General features: G+C 38.9%; 1 protein-coding gene across 2 annotated transcripts in view; it reads left to right on the top strand.

Annotated features, from left to right (window-relative positions):
• Positions 1-22349, top strand: part of BRWD1 (bromodomain and WD repeat domain containing 1) — a 91982-nt gene that overhangs the window by 41734 nt on the left and 27899 nt on the right. For both annotated transcript variants that reach the window (XM_054713550.1, XM_054713551.1), the window contains exons 21-34: positions 595-726; positions 1205-1299; positions 4267-4456; positions 6023-6148; positions 6255-6362; positions 7810-7934; positions 8506-8588; positions 12303-12414; positions 13057-13118; positions 15317-15472; positions 15689-15809; positions 18366-18491; positions 20407-20479; positions 21412-21453. In XM_054713550.1, coding sequence (XP_054569525.1) covers positions 595-726; positions 1205-1299; positions 4267-4456; positions 6023-6148; positions 6255-6362; positions 7810-7934; positions 8506-8588; positions 12303-12414; positions 13057-13118; positions 15317-15472; positions 15689-15809; positions 18366-18491; positions 20407-20479; positions 21412-21453 — 1551 coding nt within the window. The remainder of the gene's footprint in view (positions 1-594; positions 727-1204; positions 1300-4266; positions 4457-6022; positions 6149-6254; positions 6363-7809; positions 7935-8505; positions 8589-12302; positions 12415-13056; positions 13119-15316; positions 15473-15688; positions 15810-18365; positions 18492-20406; positions 20480-21411; positions 21454-22349) is intronic.

Here is a 22349-nt window from a genome sequence, read left to right as displayed (position 1 = left end):
AGTTTGCCGACCACTGGCCTATAGGGACCACACTCGTACCAAGTGAGCAAACTGGCCAGGGCCATTATTTGGCTGATTTTTAAAGATTTTTTTTGTTTTGATAAAAATATATTTTAAAAATTCAAGCAGAATTGAAAAGTGCTCACAACAAATCATCCAAAATTTAAACCCTGGACATAACTAGAGTTAATATTTGAGGATTATTTCAGATAATCCTTTGTATACACATAGTGACATATTTCTTAAGGTTGGTTACTGCTTCGTAATATATATTTTTACTTCTAAGATTCTTATTTTTAAAGTGATAAACTTTTTGGGTTATTTCATTCATGGTCAATTGACTTATAGTTTTATTTGGAAAATGCTGATCTAATGTGCCCAATTTAGTCATGACTTCCAAGTATCTTAAAAGTAAAGATACCAAGGTTGATTTAATAGCAGATGGCCACAATAAAAATAATTAAAGAATATTTTCTTTTATATTTCAACTAGTATTATTTGCCTGAAATATTTTTGTGAATTTGATAGAATGCCTATTTTGTTGAAATTGTATTTATTCAGATATTGATTTTCACCTGCATGTTTATGTTTCAGTCAGATTCGGTGGTTTTGATGTCACCGTTTAGGCAGAGGACATGTAGACGTAAATATCCAAATTATGGCAGAAGAAATGTTGGACGGATTGAGTTGTCTTCTGGAAATGAGTCTTCAAGCTCTATGAGACATGTGAGTTTCTAACTTTAACATATATAAAATAATCTTAAATAAATGTCAAATGTCTTACTTTGACTCTACCCTGAAATATGTGAAAATACAGTATTCTTTAGAGGTTAAAATGAAATTTCACATTTTGAGTTTTAACACAGAGAATGAAAAGACAAACTACAAAATTAGAGAAAATATCTGTAAAACTCATATCTTATAAAGGACTTGTATTCAAAATATACCATGAATTAAAACTCATCAATAAGAAAACTCAGTTTAAAAATTGGCACAAGATCTAACAGAAAGCCCATCAAAAAAAGTAGATGGCAAATAAGCATCATATGGCATTAAGGAATTGGAAGTGAAACTGGTGAGATACCAGTTCATACCTATTACAGTGGTTTAAATCCAAAATGCTAAGAATATTTACACGATTTTTCATTAACTTCACTCAGAGATCAAGGTTTTTATTTTATCTCTCCCCCCCCCCCCCAATCAGACTTCCTGTGATCAAAGTGAAGGTTCTTGTTCTTCCGAAGAAGAAGAAGAATGGAAAAGTGATAGAAGAAGTGAAAGTGATAGTGAAAGTTCAAGGTACCTGGTTTTATTTTTGATCTTTTAAGCATTTTAGTGATAGAACTGTATTTGGCATTCAAGATGCAAGAGCTTGCAACTATAGAACAGTTAACATTGAGGTTTGTTTTTTTTAAATTTATTTTATTGATTTTTTACAGAGAGGAAGGGAGAGAGAGAGAGTTAGAAACATCGATGAGAGAGTAACAGGGATCAGCTGCCTCCTGCACACACTCCCTATGGGGATGTGCCTTCAACCAAGGTACATGCCCTTGACCAGAATCGAACCTGGGACCCTTCAGTCTGCAGGCCGATGCTCTATCCACTGAGCCAAACCGGTTAGGGGCAACATTGAGTTTTTAATACATGTAAAAGGAGAAGAAAACTAGATAACAGCTGTTTCTATGGAAAATACTTGGGGCATTTTTATTTGACTATAAATATTTGAGCTAGGAGTGTAAAACACGTTTACTGAAAACATCTAGTTAGTCTTGGGCTGCATTAGTACAGCCTGGCTGGGTGGTTCAGTTGCTTGGAGCATTGTCCCATACACCAAAAAAGGTGCGGTTTGATTCCCCGTCAGCACATACCTAGGTTGCAGGTTCAATCCCTGGTTGGTGTGTGTGGGAGGCAACAGATTGATGTTTCTCTTTCTCATTGACGTTTCTATCCCCCTCCTTCCCCAGTCTCTCTAAAATCTATAGAAACATGTCCTCAGGGGAGGAGTAAATAACAAAAAAACCACCCCATTATTAAATTCATTATGTATTATGTTTTGTTTAGTTTTGCTATCCAGATTTCCGATGTTAATATCTGTTCCTTATCTTGGTAAATGTCACCTTTGTCTTGACAGATGCTTGAAGCCATAACCTGTACATAATTCTCTCTCCAAAATGTATCTATCACTAGTCCAGAAAATTTTCTTCTAAATATGATTTAAATAATCTTAGTTTTGTTTCCACTTATAGTATGCTGGTCCACAACACCATACTATAGTGTCTTGTTTTATTTAATTACTAGAAGCCCGATGCATGAAATTTGTGCAAGGGGGTTGGCCCTTGCAGCCGCGGAGGCTACGCCCTTGCAGCCCTGGCTTTGTCCAGAAGGTCATCCAGAAGGTCATCTGGACGGTAGTTCGCTGTTCGGCCTTCGGGTCTAATTAGCATAGTATGCTTTTATTATTATAGATGATTAAGAAAAGCTGGAGTGATTTTTAGAACACTTGTCTACTCTTAAAAACAATTTTTTTAAATTGCGGCAAAATTTACCTAACAAAATTTACCATTTTTAACTGTACAATCCAGTAGTGTTAAGTACAGTACATTCACAGTGTTGTGCAACCAATCTCCAGAACTCTTTAATCTTGTAAAAGGTGTATTAAACAACAATTCTCTGTTTTATCCCCAGCCCCTGGCAACCACCATTTTCCTTTCTATTTCTATATTTATTGTCTTTTACTTGTGCTTTTCTTGAATTTTATCATGCAAATGCTCTTAAGTTTTTTTGAATAGCTCTTTTTATAATATAAAGCTTTTGGAATGTGTGTGTTTGTGTGAGTGTGCATTATTGAGCCTGAGAGGTAAGTGGTTGGCCAATGATGGCTCCAGTAGAGGCCTTTATGTGTTTGCTTAAGCTGATGGTAGGCTGGTGGCTAGTATTCTGTCTAGTTTCCTGTTTGACTCTTTCTTTAAATCCTTACCCAAGGATATTTTTCCATTGCTTTTATAGTAGATACAGTGGAAAGGCGGGCAGGAGAAGAGAGATAGATAGATAGAGATAGAGAGAGAGAGAGGGGGGGGGGGGAGAGAGAAAGAGAGAGATCAATATCAATTGGTTGCCTTTTGCATGTGCCTTAACCCCAAGGCTCGGGAAAGAACCTGCAATTCAGATACATGACCTTGACTGGGAATCGTACCCAAGACCCTTGGGTGCTCGGGCTGACACTCTACCACTGAGCACACCGGCAAGGGCCCATTTGACTCTTCTTTTTAAAAATTTTTTATTAAATATATCTTGATTTCAGAGAGGAAGGGAGAGGGCTAGAGAGAGAGAAACATCAGTGATGAGAGAGAATCATTGATCGGCTGCCTCCTGCACACCCCCGACGAGGGATCGAGCCCGCAACCCAGGCATGTTCCCTTGACCAGAATCAAACCCATGACTCTTCAGTCCACAGGCTGACACTCTATCCACTGAGCCAAACTGTCTAGGGCCTGACTCTGCTTTTGCTTCTGGATGGGCTAGGACTGGTATCTCTCATATCTAAGAAAGTCCCTCTCTTGGCAAGAAGCATGGCTATGCTTTCCTTGGGCTTCTCAGTGTATTCACTTAATGGTTTGTCATTCTAATGAACATTTCTAGTCTATTCTAGAGTCGGCTCCAACTTGGGCGGGGGTGCTACCTATGGTTTTGTGTGACCTCTACTGTTTTCATAACTATTTTTTAGAAGGGGAATTGTTAGTTGGCTCTAGATCAGTGATGGGCAACCTTTTGAGCTTGGTGTGTCAAACTTCGCCAAAAAACTGAGCATAACTCGGGTAGTGTGTCACTTTGAGGAAAAAACATTATTTTGCAAATGTTTCATCCTCAGGAGCAGCAAATGTTTCATCGTTGGCATGCAGCCGCCTCAGCGGCCGCGTGTCATCAGAAATGGCTATGCGTGTCAGTGCTGACACGCGTGTCATAGGTTCGCCATCACTGCTCTAGATGTTGTCTTCCATGAGGTCTCATCTGTATTATACTTACAAAAATGTTCTCAGGCTTACATTCTTTCCTAATTCCCCGAGTCGGTGAAGGTTCCTCTATTTCTCATGATCTTTGGCCATTTCAGTATTCATTTTTGGAGAGGGCAGGTTGTTCAAGTTGAAGCTCCCTGGGGCCTGTCCTTTCCCCCTCCTCTCCTCTCTCTCACCCTGAGGTTATATTAACAATTTGCTATGAGGGGCTAGATTCTGGCTCCACAGAACTTAAAGTGTGTTCCTTTTCTAGTGACTCTTCATCGCGATATTCTGATTGGACAGCTGATGCAGGCATCAATTTGCAGCCTCCTTTACGAACTTCATCTCGTCGGCGTATTACTCGGTTTTGTAGTAGTTCAGAGGATGAAGTGTCTACTGAGAATTTATCTCCTCCAAAAAGGAGACGAAAGAGAAAGAAAGAAAATAAGCCTAAAAGAGAGGTAAGAAAAATATAACTTTAGAAATAACATCTTATGTACAGTTTATAGAGGCGTTTCTGTCCACATTTAAAATTAGAAATCTTTTTAAAATTGAAGTCTTTATTTTTATTGACAATGTTATATCATCTGGAAGTAAATGTAAAATGCAAACTTATTTTTGGAAAAGCTATTTTATTATTAAAACTTCTCTTTCTGACCTAATTGGTTTGGCTCAGTGGATAGAGCGTCGGCCTGCGGACTCAAGGGTCCCAGGTTCGATTCCGGTCAAAGGGCATGTACCTTGATTGCAGGCACATCCCCAGTAGGGGGTGTGCAGGAGGCAGCTGATTAATGTTTCTCTCTCATCAATGTTTCTAACTCTCTATCCCTCTCCCTTCCTCTCTGTAAAAAAATCAATAAAATATATTAAAAAAAACCAAAAACTTCTCTTTCTAATCTGCTCTGGGTTGGACTTGAAACTTAAGCCTTAAAAGGAGAGTTCTGTTTTTCTCAGGATCCAACCCTAACACTTTTTTTTTTTTTTTTTTTTTTACTATTAATTCAATACTGGAAGTACACTTCAAGGCATTTCAAGGCATTTTCTCTTGTTTTGCCTGTAATTGCTATGTTTCCCATTTTTATTTGCTATGCTCTATCTTCATAGTTTTTTCCTAATTATAATATCCCTTGTCTTTACATGTACAGTGCATGTGCTCTTATTGTGCAGGTAGCTCTCAATATTTAAAGATGCCATGACTTTGTACTGGTTATCTGTTGCCGTATAACATGTCATCCTGAAACTTAGCTGCATAAAATAGGAAACATGTATTATATCATGTTTTGATGGGTTAGGAATTTGGGAGCTGATTAGCTAGGGGATTTGGACTCATGAGGTTGCCTAATCATGATGGTTGGGGTTGACTTGTCTGAAGGCTTGATTGGGACTAGATGATCATCTTTGAAGCTCATTCATGGGGCAATTGGCTGGAAACTTCATTTCCCACCACATGAGCTTCCATAGGGCTGCTTGAGAGTCTTTAGTGATGCAAAAGCGTAAGCAAAAGGTAAGCCCTGATGCCTTTTATTTCCTAGTCTTAAAGTCCAACATTGTCACTTTGGCTTTATTTTGTTTGTTAGAAGCAAGGTGAGCTCATACTCAAACGGAGGATAATCTGGAGAGTACGAGTATCAAAGAATTTGTGGTCATATTTTACTATCGCCAGTCGTAAAACCACAGGCAGTTGCCTGTGGTGATTAGTCTGTGGTGAAATTTATACTGGTGTCTCAGGCAGAGCAGGCTTTGTAGTGAAGAGGATTTAGGTTGGAAATTAGCCCCTTGCATAGGATATAAAATGTTACGAAGAACGTTAAAATCAAGAGATTCTAGGAAAGTGCTAGGTAGATCTGGAATGCAAACTAGTGATATGTTCCTGTGTGTGTTCAGGAACCAAATATGTATGACATTTCAGAACTAGTCATCAGGTGACATGCAGTAAGTAGTCATTCTGAATGGTGACATTTATTTTTCAATCAAAGAGTGCATGCTGCTCTTTTCTCGTTTACCAAACTCTTTTTTCCCCTTAGCAGAATTTGCGGAGAATAACTCCGGCAGAGCTCACAAATACGGAAGATGTATATGAATGTCATCCTCCAGTTTGGATAACTGACACCACACTTCGAAAATCGCCATTTGTTCCACAAATGGGCGATGAGGTGAGAGTAATAAAATTTAAAAATATGAATATGGAACATAAAACATTAATATTGCTCTTAAATTTTTATTTTTATTTGTTATTTTTTAATGTACCCTTTTTTGTAGGTTATATATTTTCGACAGGGTCATGAAGCTTATATTGAGGCTGTCAGAAGAAATAACATTTATGAACTGAACCCTAACAAGGAGCCATGGAGAAAAATGGATCTTAGGGTAAGATGATAGTATTAACATTTAGCACATGTATAATTAAATTACTTGAACCCATTAAAGAACCTGGAAGCATATTTCATTATTATTATTATTTTAAAAATATATTTCTTTATTGATTTTTAGAGAGGGAGAGGGAGAGAGAGATAGAAACATCAATGATGAGAGAGAATCATTGATCAGCTGCCTCCTACCTGCCCCCTACTGGGGATCAAGCCCGCAACCTGGGCATGTGCCCTTGGCTGGAATCAAACCTGGGACCTTTCAATCCGCAGGCTGACGCTCTATCCACTGAGCCAAACCGGCTAGGCCCTAGGGCCATATTTCATTATTGTCTTCATTTATTTCCTACTTAAAAACATTTTTTTCTTTTTAAATATATTTTTATTGATTTTTTTACAGAGAGGAAGGGGAGAGGGATAGAGAGTTAGAAACATCGATGAGAGAGAGTCATCAATCAGCTGCCTCCTGCATACCCCCTACTGGGGATGTGCCCGCAACCAAGGTACATGCTCTTGATCGGAATTGAACCTGGGACCCTTGAGTCCACAGGCCGATGCTCTATCCACTGAGCCAACCACTTAGGGCCTACTTAAAAACATGTCTGCTATTACCTCTAAGCCTTAAGATCTAGTAGGAAGACTTACGTTTATCATTGGGTAGTCTTCATATATTATTGATTGACGTAAAATTATAAGGAAGGCAGTTTTGCAATATGTATCAGTAATCGTAAAATGTGTATACCCAGGACAGATTTTAAAAAGCAGTGCAAGTTTCTTTTTTTTTTTTTTTAAATATTTTTTTTAATTAATTTCAGAGAGGAAGGGAGGGGGGAGAGAGAAACATCAATGATGAGAGGGAATCATTGATTGGCTGCCTTCAAGCAGTGCAAGTTTCAAAAGAAGAAATACAAATGGGAATAAAGGCTTAACCTTGTGCATAATTTAGAAAAACTTCAGCTTCCCTGTACCGAAACAGTTGTCATTCTGATAGTTGCGATGGCCTCTAGGTGACTAACAGATGGGTAGTTTATACAGTGTGGATACGCTAGACAAAGGGATGCCTCTCGTCCCCAGTGGGGCAGCACAAAATTTTATCATGCTACTCAGAATGGCTCACAATGGAAAGCTTATCAACTGTTGATTTCTGGAATTTTCCATTTGGACCATGGCTGAACACAGGTAACTGAAACAGCAGAAAGGAAACCAAGAATGAGGGGGGATTATTGTATTTTCTAAAGTGAATATACTCCTTATATAATAACCGTGTTAAATGTCTATCTTGAAAAAGATGTGAAGATTAACTTTAGCAAAAATAATTGTAATTAATAGTCACTTAAACTGGTCTGCTAAATTGTGAGTTCGAAGCCTAAATTGTGAGTTGATTAAATTTTGCAGTATGTAGAGAATTAGAGTCTTGAGGAATTCATTTTTTTTTAAATCTGTTGAAGGATCAAGAATTGGTCAAAATAGTTGGAATACGATATGAGGTTGGACCCCCTACACTCTGTTGCCTCAAACTAGCATTTATAGATCCTGCAAATGGAAAACTTATGGACAAATCTTTCTCTATTAGGTACGTGTTCTTTTTTATGGAATTATTTAAATTTAGATTTTCTCTAAAATAAAACAATTAAAAAAAGAAAAAAGAAAAACATTTAGATTTTCTCTCTTGCTGGTTAGCACGCTCTTTCCATTTAGCCGCAGGGTAAACAGTAGAGCACTGTGGACAGCCTAAGATGTGGGTTTAAGTTCTGATAGATGGGAACCCACTAGAAGTAAAAATAATTTTATGAACCTTTGAATGGTAGCCATTAGCTACATGTGGCCATTCAGCACTGGAAATGTGGCTGATCAGAATAGAGTGTGACATAAGTATACACACTGAATTTTGAAAACGTCGTGTGAAGAAAAAGAATGTAAAATATTATTTTGTATTGACTGCATGGTGAAACAACATTAGGATATATTTGGTTAAATATAATACACTATTAAAATTTAAGTCCACTGATTTCTTTTTATTTTTTAATAAGGTTAGTCAAAGTTTAAAAATTACATATGTGGTTCCCATTGTATTTATTTTGGACAGTGTTGCTCTAGACTATAAGCTGCTACCCAAGGAGTCTAATAATCTTATTTTTGTTTAGATATCATGATATGCCAGATGTTATTGACTTTCTTGTGTTGCGTCAATTTTATGATGAAGCAAGACAGAGGAATTGGCAGTCTTGTAAGTCTATTCCTAATTGAATTTTATATAACCTTTGATTGGTGGATGCAAACTTATAAATTCTGGAAAGAAATATAAGTGACTTACAAGTTTATTTTGCTTAGGGGCTTGGTGCTTACTACTTCTTAGTGGACTTTTTAGCCAAACAACATTTCTTATGATATGTGATATTGTGAAGGGATATTTCTCATTGAGTAGACTAGAGTAGACCTTTTATTTCCTTTCAGACTTCTCCATACTGCATTATTTCTAATTATATTTAACATGGCCCTGGGTAATTCACAAAATTATCATATGTAAAATAATAAGAAAGTTGAAAAATAATGCAAACTTCACACAGGTAATGTCTGGCATACAGAATATTCTACTTTGGATGTCATGTCAAGTCAGACTTAAATAGGCTGACTTGAGGAAACCATTTCTTTGAAAAATAAAAAGCTTATATTACATTTATGCTTTATAATCATGGGGTATATGGGTGGACAGAAAAAATAAAATCACGTCGGCATGGGCACTAACTAACGTGGTTTTTATGGTGGTCATTGAAGGTGAGCTGATGGGCTTACTTGCTTAGGTTCTTAATTTGTGTGGATCATTAATCTCTTCTGGACATAATTGATGATGGTAATTAGGCCAGTAATATCCATTAGCAACTGCAGTGCCTGTTTTACAGGTGTTCAGACAGTATTACTTTTAATTATGCAGTGTTATCTTGGGAAGCTCATATTGACGTTAGTCACTTAGAATAACTTTTTCTGCTATTGTTAGTTTTGGTCTCTTACTAGAAATATTAAGTTTTACCCAAGCTGTGTCTTTTGGTGTACACATTCATAAATGATGTTAAGACCTCAGATACTATAAACAGACACTTTTCAGATAAATTTTAAGTCATCCGTATTGAAACAAAAGATTGTCAGAGTGTTGCTGTTCTTAATAAATTACTTTTACCAGTAATGTCAGACAAGTAATCAAGATTATTTTGGGACTAGAGGTAAAGGAAATTTTTTTTGAAGAAAAACATCTAGCCACACATACACAATAAGAGACAGCTAGTCATACAGACAGATCCCAAAGAGCTTAAAGTATCTTATCTGTTAATGTTTTTTTCAACCTCCGTGATATGTGAGAAGCTCTTATTTTGTTCTGCCAACATGTCCTTTCAAAAATGTTTTTAAACTTCATTTTTAAACTGTAGAGATGGATTCCTAATTGCCTCTTAAAATTTAGAGGGTTTTGTTTTATTTTTGTGGTTGAGAAATTATTGTAGCAGATATTCTATACTAATTAATTCATTTTTGCTTCCCTATCAAATCTTAACCTATTCTCCTGAAGTTTGAGCTGTGGTATTAGAGGATTTTGCTTGTTTCTGTTTAAACTATATTGAGAACTTTACTTAACAGAAATTTACCCTCATGAATAGCCCAGAAAGGTTTATTTCAAATTCCTAATGGAGATCCAAGATGGCAGCAGAATAGGTGGAAGTTACACTCACCTCTTCCCAGGACAAAATTGAAATTACAAATAGGAAATAATTTATAAGTATGTATTTAATACTAGAGGCCCAATGCACAACCTTTGTGCACAGAGGGGGTTCCTCAGCCAGGCCTGAACCCTTTCGCAGTCCAGGAGCCCTCGGGGAATGTCCAACTGACCGAGGATTGGGCCTAAGCCTGCAGTTGGATATCCTTAGGCAGTCGGATATCCTTAGCACTACTGCGGAGGCAGGAGAGGCTCCCACCACCACTGCTGCACTGTGCTTTCCAGCCATCAGCCCAGCTTCTGGCTGAGCGGTGCTCCCCCTGTGGGAGTGCACTGACCACTGGGGGCAGCTCCTGCGTTGAGCGTCTGCCCCTTGGTGGTCAGTGCGCATCATAACCACCAGTCATTCCACTGTTTTGCATAATACCCTTTTATTATATAGGACTAGAGGCCCGGTGCACAAAATTCGTGCACGGGGGTGTGTGTGTGTGTCCCTCAGCCCAGCCTGCACCTTCTCCAATCTGGGACCCCTACTTGGATCGGGCCTAAACGGGCAGTCGGACATCCCTCTCACAATCCAGGACTGCTGGCTCTCAACTGCTCGCCTGCCTGCCTTCCTGATTGCCCCTAACCACTTCTGCCTGCCAGCCTGATCACCCCCTAACCACTCCCTGCTAGCCTGTTTGCCCCTAACTGCTCTCCCCTGTAGGCCTGGTCACCCCTATCTGCCCTCCCCTGTAGGCCTGGTCACCCCTAACTGCTCTCCCCTGCAGGCCTGGGCCCCCCCCTCCAACTGCTCTCCCCTGGAGGCCTGTGTCCCCCTCAACTGCCCTTCCCTGCAGGTCCGGTCGCCCCCAACTTCCCTCCTCTGCTGGCCTGGTCACCCCTAACTGCCCTCCCCTGCAGGCTTGATCGCCCCCAACTGCCCTCCCTTGCAGGCCTGGTCCCTCCCAACTTCCCTCCCCTGCTGGCTTGATCGCCCCCAACTGCCCTCCCTTGCAGGCCTGGTCCCTCCCAACTTCCCTCCCTGCTGGCCTGATCGCCCACAACTGCCCTCCCTTGCAGGCCTGGTCCCTCCCAACTGCCCTCCCCTGCTGGCCATCTTGTGGTGGCCATCTTGTGTCCACATGGGGGCATCCATCTTGCATGTTGGAGTGATGGTCAATTTGCATATTACTCTTTTATTAGATAGAATAGAGGCCTGGTGCACAAGTGGGGCTAGCTGGTTTGCCCTGAAGGGTGTCCCGGATCAGGGTGGGGGTTCCCTTGGGATGTGGGGCAGCCTGGGCGAGGGGCCTGTGGTGGTTTGCAGGCCAGGCACACAGGCGACCCAAGGGGAGGCCCTGGGTTCTGGGATTTATTTATCTTCTATAATTGAAACTTTGTAGCCTTGAGTGGAGCCAAGTCTCCTGCTTGCTCCGCAGCCATTTTTTTGGGATTTATTTATCTTCTATAATTGAAACTTTGTAGTCTTGAGTGGAGGCCTGGGCCTGCCAGGGTGTGCAGAAAGCTTGGCTTCCTCCATTGCTGGAGGCAACTCAAGCCTCCTGCTCTCTCCAGCTCCATGGCTGCTGCCATTTTTGTTGGGATTTATTTATCTTCTATAATTGAAACTTTGTAGCCTTGAGCGGAGGCCTGGGCCTGCCAGGGTGTGTGGAAAACTTGGCTTCCTCCATTGCCGGGGAAACACAAGCCTCCTGCTCACTCTGTGGCCGTAGCCATCTTGGTAGGATTAATTTGCATACTAGATTTTGATTGGCTGGTGGGCGTGGTTTGTGGGTGTAGCAGAGTGATGGTTAATTTGCATATTACTATTTTATTATATAGGATTATTATATAGGATAGGATATTTACTACACAAGTGTTTATTGATAGTATATATTGTTGTAAAAGATTTTTTAATTTTTTTAAGCTTTGTTCTTCGTTTCATGTTGTGAATGTAACAACTTATTTTGGAGTGGGCGTTGGGATTAACTAAAGAATGGAACCTGGTCATAAACCATTTTAGCCTATTATGTTGTATGGTATGTACCTTCAGTAAATTGCTGAGTGAATCTTTTTTACATCTACTTTATCACTGAAGATTGCTGGGAGGTGGGGACGGATGACTAATTCTAACATAAAAAATGCTTTGATTACATTATCTTTACTGAAATCTTTATCATGTGACATTTCATAAACAAAAAATGTTAGTATTGCAAACTGGTGTCTCAGACTGGGTCATATCTCTTCTAGGTGACAGGTTCCGTTCTATCATTGACGATGCCTGGTGGTTTGGAACAGTGCTAAGTCAAGAGCCCTATCAGCCACAGTACCCTGATAGTCATTTCCAGTGTTACATTGTTAGGTCTGTATGCAGATGAAAATGAATAATCTATAAACATTTGTTCACTGTGGTAGGTTGTTGTATGAAAAGTAACACATTTCAGGTTAAAAAACCCATCTGTCATTAAGTCCTATCAGTCTCACCTCTACGATGTCTCTTTAGCATGCCCCTGTCATTTCCTGTTCGCTAGTAACCCTGGGAGTGCAGTCTCTGCCTGCTTTCCTGGGACCTTTTCTGTAGCTTCCTAATATTTTCTCTACCTTCATCCTGACATTGCAAGATCATAGTCCAGGAACACATATTACATAATTTCCTTTGTTCAAAAACATACTTTCTGCCTTTCCATGGGCTGCGGAATAAAGTCCACATTCTGAAGTGTCACATTTAAGACCTTCACACTGTGTTTGAGTTTTTCTTCACTAACCTGGCATGCGCCACACAAGATTTCTGGTCTTTACCTTGAACCTGCCATATACTTTTACACATTTCTTACCATGTATCCTTCTAAACATTTTTTACGGTTAGTGTTTAAACTTTTACTGCTACAATGCAGTTAATTTTCACGTTTTCTATCTTCCTGTTTACTCTTGTAGTGGATACCACTTATTAGCCACAAGTTGAATTTAGGAAAGGTTAACCTGACTTTTCTTTTGGTATTAACAGGTGGGACAATACTGAAATTGAAAAGCTTAGCCCATGGGATATGGAACCAATTCCTGATAATGGTATGTAATTGTTAAATAATGAAAGTATTTTATCTTTATATTTTTAATTTTGTTCTCTTACTAATGCACATAGAGTGAATTATATTCTTTGAGACATGTTTTCAAATTATTATGGTAACTGTGAACTTTGCTAAAAGAAGCCAACAGAATTATTTGTATCTGGTTCATCATTTCTTATCCAGTGTTTCCAGCTTGACGCTGGCTGTGTCTTAGGGGCCCACTGCCATTCTCATGTAAGCTTAAAGCTCTGCCGAACTCCCTCCTGTGGGCTCTGTTTCCTTGTCCTCATTCTCCTCTGTTACCCTGTCTTCCTTCAGAGGGAAGCTCTAGCTTGACTTCTGTCTTCTGCTTCACCGCAGCGTGTCTGTCTGACGGTAGTGGCCTCTTCCTTTCCTTAGCGAGAAGCGAAGTGCTTTTGTGGACCAGCCTCCCGTCAGTGCTTGCTGCCCACTGCTTCTGCTTCTGTGGGACCTGACACTGAACCCTTCCGTCATCCCTGCCAGTCCAGTTTCCTCTTCCTTCCTCCTTGAGTTTGAGGATCTCCTGTACCTTACAACAGCTTTCATGTGGCTTTCTGGGACATTCCATCTGCTCAGATTGCCCTCTTGCAGACTTTTGAAGGGGTGCTCTATGTCTCTTGCCTCCCGTTTCTTCACTCTCAAGCTTCCTTTTATATTAGTGTTTATTCAGTGTAAAAACAAACAAACTTTTGTCCTCTTCAGCCCCACCATTTTTTTGATACATGAAATCTTGCTCTACGAGTTTTTCTGTGTCTGCCTTAGGGGCCAACCCCTTTTCTTTGTGTTTACTCTCTGATATGGCTCCATCAACCATTGTCGTGGTTTACTGTGGAAATAAAGATTTTTATGGAAATGAGAATTTTTTTTCCAAAAAAATGTGTTTCTAATAACTACACTCTTGAAAGTCACCAGTCATCTTCCTTTGTTAGATTTTCATTTGCACTTAGTATCTTACAAATAATAGGAAAAGTCATTTTTCAATGTAGAAAGCATGTAATAGATAAGGGAAAACCAGCATTTTTTGAGGTCTTACTCTGTTTTAAAGAACTTTGTGCATGTCATTTCATCTAATCCTGCTCTGAGGTTGATGCTCTGTTACAGATGAAAGAAATAAGGTTCAGAGAGTTTGCAGTAATTTGTTTAAGTCATACACACATCTAGAAAGGGTAGGAGTTAGGATTCTAACCCAAGTTATTCTAACCCAGACTCCAACCAGTGCTCCGCCTCCCCCCACCAAATAAGTTTTTATTAATTTATTGAGCCCGCAACCCAGGCATGTGCCCTGATCGGGAGTTGAACCATGACCTCCTGATTCAGCCACTGAGCCAAATTGGCTGGGCTTTATATTAAATTAAAATTTTAATTAAATTAAATTTCAGAAAGGAAGGGAGAGGGAGAGAGAGAGAGAAAGAAACATTAGTGAGAGAAAATCATTGATCAGCTGCCTCCTACACATGTGCCCTGACCGGGAATCGAATTGTGACTTCCTGCTTCATAGGTTGATGCTTAACCACTGAGCTATGCTGGCGGGGCTTTATGCACTTTCAAAATATTTTGTTGTGGAATAATTTGAGACTTACAGAATGTTACAAGAATAGTACATTGAATTTATGAATACCCAGTTTTCTCAAATGTTAACATCTTAAATAATTTATAGTGCAGCTATCAATCAGGAAGTTATCATTGATACAATTCTAATCCATAGGCCTTCAAATTTCGATTATTGTCCTAATGTCCTTTCATATATTGGATTTCATTGCTGTGCCATCTTAATCTCTTTTAGTCTGGGGTCCCTGTGTCTTTTCATTCTTTTACGACCATGACACTTTGGAAGAGTCCTGGCCAATTATTTTGTAGACTTTCCCTCAGTTGGGGTTTGTCTGCTGCTGTTTGTTTTTTTTTTTTTTTTTCCCCACGATTAAATCCAGGGTTTGCATTCGGGGCAAGAGTGTCAGAGAAATGTGTTTTTTATGCATGATATTGGGAGGCACATGATACCAATTTATCCTGTTAACTTTAATCATTTGATTGAGGTGGTATCTGCTAGTTTTCTATTAAGTAACTACTTTGTCCTTTGTAATTAGTGTCTTATTTATAGACCTTTGAATTGAATTTAAATATAGTGTATATTTGTTTTTTTGTTTTATTCTTTGTGTTCTTTTTTAATGGAATCCGTAGTTGATCCACCTGAAGAATTAGGAGCTAGTATTTCTGTTACTTCAGATGAGCTAGAGAAATTGCTCTACAAACCACAAGATGGTGAATGGGGTCAGAAATCGAGGGATGAAGAATGTGAACGAATTATTAGTGGCATAGATCAACTTTTGAATCTCGGTAAGTTTTTTTAGTATGAAAAATTTCATGTTCAAGCTTTTCCACACAAGTATTTAAAAATGTATCATAATTGTGGTTGTGTTTATTACTATAATTCCTACTTATTACCTTTTGGTTAAGCTTGCAGTATTAAATGTAGCTTTAGTGTATTAGTGGAGAAATATCACTTAGGGATTATGAATTTATTAATAAAAACTCTTCTCTCTGTCCTGACAGATATAGCAGCAGCTTTTGCAGGTCCAGTTGATCTCTGTACGTACCCGAAGTACTGTACTGTAGTGGCTTACCCAACTGATCTTTACACAATTCGAATGAGACTTGTTAATCGATTTTACAGGTTAGTAGAAACCTATTTTAAAAATAGTTTGAAAAGATACTTGGCTGTACCAACTAGAGTAAATGAGGTAATGGTAGTTGATGGTGACAGTGGTGGAATGGGGACTGACATTTTTTGTTTCATTTTCTTATTTATTATCTTAATTTCTTGGTCCTGTAAGACAGTGTGTTAGGTGCCTGTGGGTAGGTATGATTAGAACCTGCATAAGAAAAATTACCAGATTTCATTCCTTAAGTAGTTTGTTTTTCTTACAAATTATGTTATGTAGTCTTTTTTTTTTTTTTTTTGAGAGAGAGAGAGAGAGAAACATCAGTTTGCATTCCGCTTATTTATGCATTCATTGATTGCTTCCTGCACATGCCCTGATTGCCCTGACTGGGGAGCGAACCCTATAGCCTTGGCGTATCTACAACACTAACTAACTGAGCTACCCGGCAGAGAGAAGTTAAATTTTTTATTTGTATGTTTAACATTCCTATATTTTATTCCATTTAAAAATAAAATTTAATTTAGTTAATAAGTGGCCTTTGGCCTTTGAAAGATTAATATCCTAAAGGCATGTACGTTTTATCTCTGGCTTCTAGAGCACTGATAACTATAAAATTTCCTATTCTCAATGATTTTTTTTTAAAGCAGTCGGTGGTATTTTACTTTTTACTAGAGGCCCGGTGCACGAAATTCGTGCACAGAGAAGCGGGGTGTCCCTCAGCCCAGCCTGAATCTTCTCCAATCTGTGACATCCCTCTCACAATCCAGGACTGCTGGCTCCCAACTGCTCGCCTGCCTGCCTTCCTGATTGCCCCTAACCGCTTCTGCCTGCCAGCCTGATCACCCCCTAACCACTCCGCTGCCAGCCTGATTGATGCCTAACTGCTCCCCTGCCAGCCTTTTTGCCCCCAACTTCCCTCCTCTGACAGCCTGGTCACCCCTAACTGCTCTCCCCTGCAGGGTTGATCACCTCCAACTGTCCTCCCTTGCATGCCTGGTGCCTCCCAACTGCCCTCCCTTGCTGGTCATCTTGTGGTGGCCATCTTGTGTCCACACGGGGGCAGCCATATTGTGTGTTGGAGTGGTGGTCAATTTGCATATTACTCTTTTATTAGATAGGATAGAGGACTGGTGCACGGGTGAGGGCCAGCTGGTTTGCCCTGAAGGGTGTCCCGGATCAGGGTGGGTGTTCCCTTGGGGCGTGGGGCAGCCTGAGTGAGGGGCCTGTGGTGGTTTGCAGGCCAGCCACGCCCCCTGGTGACCCAAGAGGAGGCCCTGGTATCTGGAATTTATTTACCTTCTACAATTGAAACTTTGTAGCCTGGAAAGAAATGGCAGCCATTTCTTTTGGGGTTTGTGTACCTTCTATAATTGAAATTTTGTAGCCTTAAGTGGAGGCCTGGGCCTGCCAGGGTGTTCGGAAAGCTTTGCTTCTTCCATTGCCAGGGGCAACGCTAGCCTCCTGCTCTTCCAGCTCTGTGGCTGCCGCCATTTCTGTTTGAATTTGTTTACCTTCTATAATTGAAACTTTGTAGCCTTGAGTGGAGGCTTAGGCCGGCAAGGGCAGGTGGAAAGCTTGGCTTCATCTGTTGCCTGGGAAACCCAAGCCTCCCTCCTGCTCTCTGTGGCTGTAGCCATCTTGGTTGGGTTTATTTGCATATTTGTTCCTGATTGGCTTGTGGGCATGGCTTATGTGTGTAGAGGAGTTAGGGTCAATTTGCATATCACTCTTTTATTAGTTAGGATAATTCAACTATTTTGAAAAATTTTATAAGCCTGGCCAATGTGGCTCAGTGGTGGCTCAGAGCATTGACCTCTGCACCAAGAGGTCACTGATTCAATTCCATGTCAGGGTTGCAGGTTCAATCCACATTAGGGGGCATGCAGGAAGCAGCCGATCAAGGATCTTCTCTCATCATTCATGTTACTATCTCTCCCTCTCCTTCCCTCTCTCTCAAAATCAATAAAAACATTTAAAAAAAACACACAAAAAACTGATTTATTGAGTTCACATTGTTGGTATAATTTAGGTCTGTAGTTAAACATGGAAATGTGCATTTGATCAGAAACCCCTTTGTTACTTTACAGTGAGATTGACTCTTGGGATTGATGGTGTTGAGCACATTTTCTTCATTGAGTCTCAACAGCTTCAAATGTCCCCAGAGGCATTGTGAAAAGGGAGGATTGCTCTGTTGGTTTTCTGGATGTGATTAACTGATCTGTTAAGATTTTTGGTCCTTAAATGTATTCTCTGCAGTTCATCTTCAGTATAATTGCTTATGACTGTGATCAAGGTGACAGCATGAGAAGGTTATTCATTGTTACCTTGCACTTTCTAAAAAAATTTTTTTTATTGATTTCAGAGAGGAAGGGAGAGGGGGAGAGAGAAAGAAACATCAATGATGAGAGAGAATCATTGGATCGGCTGCCTCCCACATGCCCCCCACCGGAGATCGAGTTGCACCTTTGTTTTAAGTAACATATCATGCTGGCTTAACATGCTGGATGTTTTTACTTGGTTTCTGTCTTTTTATTTTCTAAACCATAAATTGCCTTTTTATTTTGAAGGAGGCTATCTGCATTGGTTTGGGAAGTCAGATATATAGAACACAATGCCAGAACATTTAATGAACCTGAGAGTGTAATTGCAAGATCAGCTAAGAAGATAACTGACCAACTTCTAAAATTTATCAAGTAAGTGACTTCATCTTATAGATGTGGACAAGTGAATGACTTTGCATATTGTGTTCTTACAGTGATCCAGTGCTTAATTTTTGCTCTCTGAATCTGATAACCTTTTAATGTGTTACTTAAAATAACAATTCTTTACATACTTACTGTGATTGTAATTTCTGTACAGGAATAAGAAATTAATACAAATTTTTCTACTTTTTAACATTTTGAAATAATTTAAACTACAGACATTTGCCACATATATGTATCCCTTTCCATTTAGGTAACATTTTTTTACATGTCTGTGGTGTCCGATGAAATGCTAAGGAACTAGTCTTGGTACAATGCTATTGACTGTAGCTGTAACACTTAATTGGTTTTTGTTTTTTTAAAATATATTTTTATTGATTTCAGAGAGGAAGGGAGAGGGAAAGAGAGATAGAAACATCAATATTGAGAGAGAATCATTGATTGGCTGCCTCCTAGAGGACCCCTACTAGGGATCGAGCCCGCAACCCAGGCATGTATCCTTGACAGGAACCCAGGGCCCTTCAGTCCACAGGCTGATGCTTTATCCACTTAGCCAAACCGGCTAGGGCAGTGGTCGGCAAACTCATTAGTCAACAGAGCCAAATATCAACAGTACAATGATTGAAATTTCTTTTGAGAGCCAAATTTTTTTAAACTTCTTCTAACGCCACTTCTTCAAAATAGACTCGCCCAGGCCGTGGTATTTTTGTGGAAGAGCCACACTCAAGGGACCAAAGAGCCACATGTGGCTTGTGAGCCGCAGTTTGCCGACCATGAGGCTAGGGCATTAATTGGGTTTTTAGTTTTTATATCAATGTCCTTTTTCTGTATCAGGATCTTATCCAGAATCCCCATGATGCTCACTGTTTTCAATTTCTTCATTTTCTTTAACCTGTTCCCCAGTCTTTCCTTTCTTTCATGACCTCATCATTTTTTATAAGTATTAGACAATTACTTTGTCACTGGTACTTAATTTGGGTTTCTATGTTATTTTCTCATGATTAGATTGAGTTTTAATCTTTGCATTAAATCTGTGTCCTGTGAGAGTGTTTGTACATGCGTGGATATTCCACATAATTTCCTGCATTGGGAAATCAGAATTGGAATAGTGCAATGAAAACTGACCTGGAAATCAAGATCCAAGGTCTAGCTTAATATCTTCTAGTGAATATTCTGTGTGACTTTGGACAAATTATTCAGCCTTTAAAATTAGTGAGTTTTGCTATATGATCTTATATGCCTTTTCCCCCTAGCTATAAAAATTCTGTAGAAGAATACTGTGTTAGAGAAGATAATTTATAAGTTATGCCATCATTTTCAATATGTAGCAACAAGTTGCAGTCTATGTCACTTTTCTGGGTTAAATCTGTCCTGTGTCTGGAGGACTTGGACTTATTACCTCTTTCCCAGAACATACTTCTTTCTTTTTTTAGGAACATCACATATCATTTTCTTCTCCTTTATGCCTGGATATCACTGCTTTAGGATCTGTTCTGTGTTTATAGTGAGGTTAAGATATAATTTGCTTTAAGTTCTACTTCCTTTTTTTCTTTTATTCTCTTTTATCTCAAATCAACCATTTTCCTGGTACTCATCCTATGATTATTACTAGTGATGATACTTAGAAAAATTTCTCTGTGTGTTCATTAACTGAGGCCATATATACATTATTCCTGAATTATCAGCTTAATTTTCGTGTATACTTAACTGGAAAAGAAAAACACCCTTACTTTTCATATTCTAAGATAATTGTTTCCACAGAAGGTAGAGTAAAAACCTGATATTTCTCTGATTGAAATTAGGTATGCTTAGTTGAGCAACTGTTTATATCTAACCTGTAGTTTGAATCTTTGGCAACAATAACGACATCTACATACTGTTAAAAAAATGAAAAATTGTTTTTTAGGAATCAAGACTGTACAGATATCTCAGAACTTTCTAACACTTCTGAAAATGATGAGCAAAATGCCCAGGCTTTGGTATGAAGTTTGTCAATTTTACAATGATTTTTGTTCATTCCAAATGATAACTTGAAAGAATGAGTGAAGTACAAAATGTTGATTAACTATACCAATTCTTGCTATATTCCAATTTACTATGAAAATAGGGCACTTGATAAAAACCTTTTTTAATTATCTAGATAGTGACATAATTTGTTTTAGCCAATAATTGATTATCAATATACCAAACAAAATATGTCTAAGTGAACAACTTAGGCGTGGAATATGTTCTCTTTCCAAATTTTCGCTAGAGGAAGATACGTTAAAGAAGTACCTTGGGAATTTTTTTTTTGTAAAACCAATATCTGAGCATGGACTTAATTGTGGTTGAGAATTCATGAGCTTTTTACCACGCTCAAGCACCCTAGAGTCCTTCCCTCGGGGTGGTCTTGAAGTGTCAGTGAGGCAAGTTAGCAGTGTTCTGCCCTATTTGAGAATCGGGCTGTTGGATTTGGTTGCAGGGAAGATAGTCTTTAATAAAAGTAATATGGCGTAAAAAACCCCACCAACATAGCTTAATTTCTACACAAACTTTAGTTCACTGATTCGCATGCTAATTTATATTAGAATAAAAACGGGTATAGAGTTAGGGAATAAGAAAATGTGGACAGTTCAAATGTGCAGAAATTGTCGGAGACTCTTTCTGGGGTTTCTGCATAGAAATAAAACACAAATTTAAAGCTGCTTTTTATAGCTATATTTTGGAATTAGTGCATGTTCTTAGGGAATGTATAGGGTATTAAGAATAGTTGGTTTGTTGGAATCTGTGTGCCACAAAGATTATCCACTATAGTCTGTCTTTTGAGATTTTGTTAAGTTATAACCTTGTCTTTCATATACTTTTTAAATTAAAATTATTGCATTTTTAATGAGAATGTTAACACTTAAGGTGCTCTGATTTTTATTTCTAGGATGATAGTGATCTCCCTAAAACATCTTCTGGAAGAAGAAGAGTAAGTTTATCTGCCTGATTGATCTTCATTGTTTACTTATTCTTTGTTTAAAATCAACCTAAGGTCTTAGGTGTTGTCTTTGAAAAGTTACATTGATACAGAGATGGAATATTTTGTAAGAGAAAGGGGAGTAATCATGAAAGCTGGGTGGTTAGGTAAGGTTTAGTGGAAGTCTTGGGATTTGAACTATTTTCTCAGAATGAGATGGAGTTAAAACAGTCTAAAAGTAGGGGATATTACAATCCAAGCTGAAAAAAGTAGGAAAGTGTGGCATGTTAGTGGGCTGCCGAGAGCACCGGTCTGACTGGTGTAGAGGGTAAATGCTGGAGTAAGCAAAATGGCTGTGTCTGGCTGTTATTTTGGGAGCAAATGATGGCGATATTGAAAACCAAGGTTTTCATTTAAAGTAGAGAATAAACTGCACAGTCAAAATACACAAATGTATTTTGAGGGATATGAAGATAGGTAGTAAAGAAGGTGAGGAGTTTATTGCAGGAATCTGGGAGTAAAGGGTGGGAAACTAGTCAAGGATAGTGTTTGCTTGGAATGGAGAGGAAGGGAAGAAGAGGAGACATTTGAAGGGAAAAATTAACTAGCATTTGGTAACAACCTTTTTTTAAAAAAAAGGGGATTAGTTGGGGGATGTATGGAAATAAGATTTGGATATTGGGTAGGTAGAATTGTATCACCAGCAGAACTCTTGAAGTTTTAATGTAATATGTTAATGAAAAGTCAAGGTTATTAATCCGGGAATGTTCAAAAAATGTTAACATTTTAAATTTCATCCAAATGCTGCTTAAACTTAAGCTATTAATAAAAATTTTCATAATATGCTTGCCCCAGATAATATTGAGAAGTTAGACTTGCTTGAGTTTGTCATCTGATTTGTCATTTTC

This window comes from Eptesicus fuscus, chromosome 3 (genome assembly GCF_027574615.1).
Source record: "Eptesicus fuscus isolate TK198812 chromosome 3, DD_ASM_mEF_20220401, whole genome shotgun sequence".
In the NCBI taxonomy this organism is placed as follows: domain Eukaryota; kingdom Metazoa; phylum Chordata; class Mammalia; order Chiroptera; family Vespertilionidae; genus Eptesicus; species Eptesicus fuscus.
Note: the sequence above shows the minus strand (reverse complement) of the source record. Positions and strands in the feature narration are given on the sequence as shown.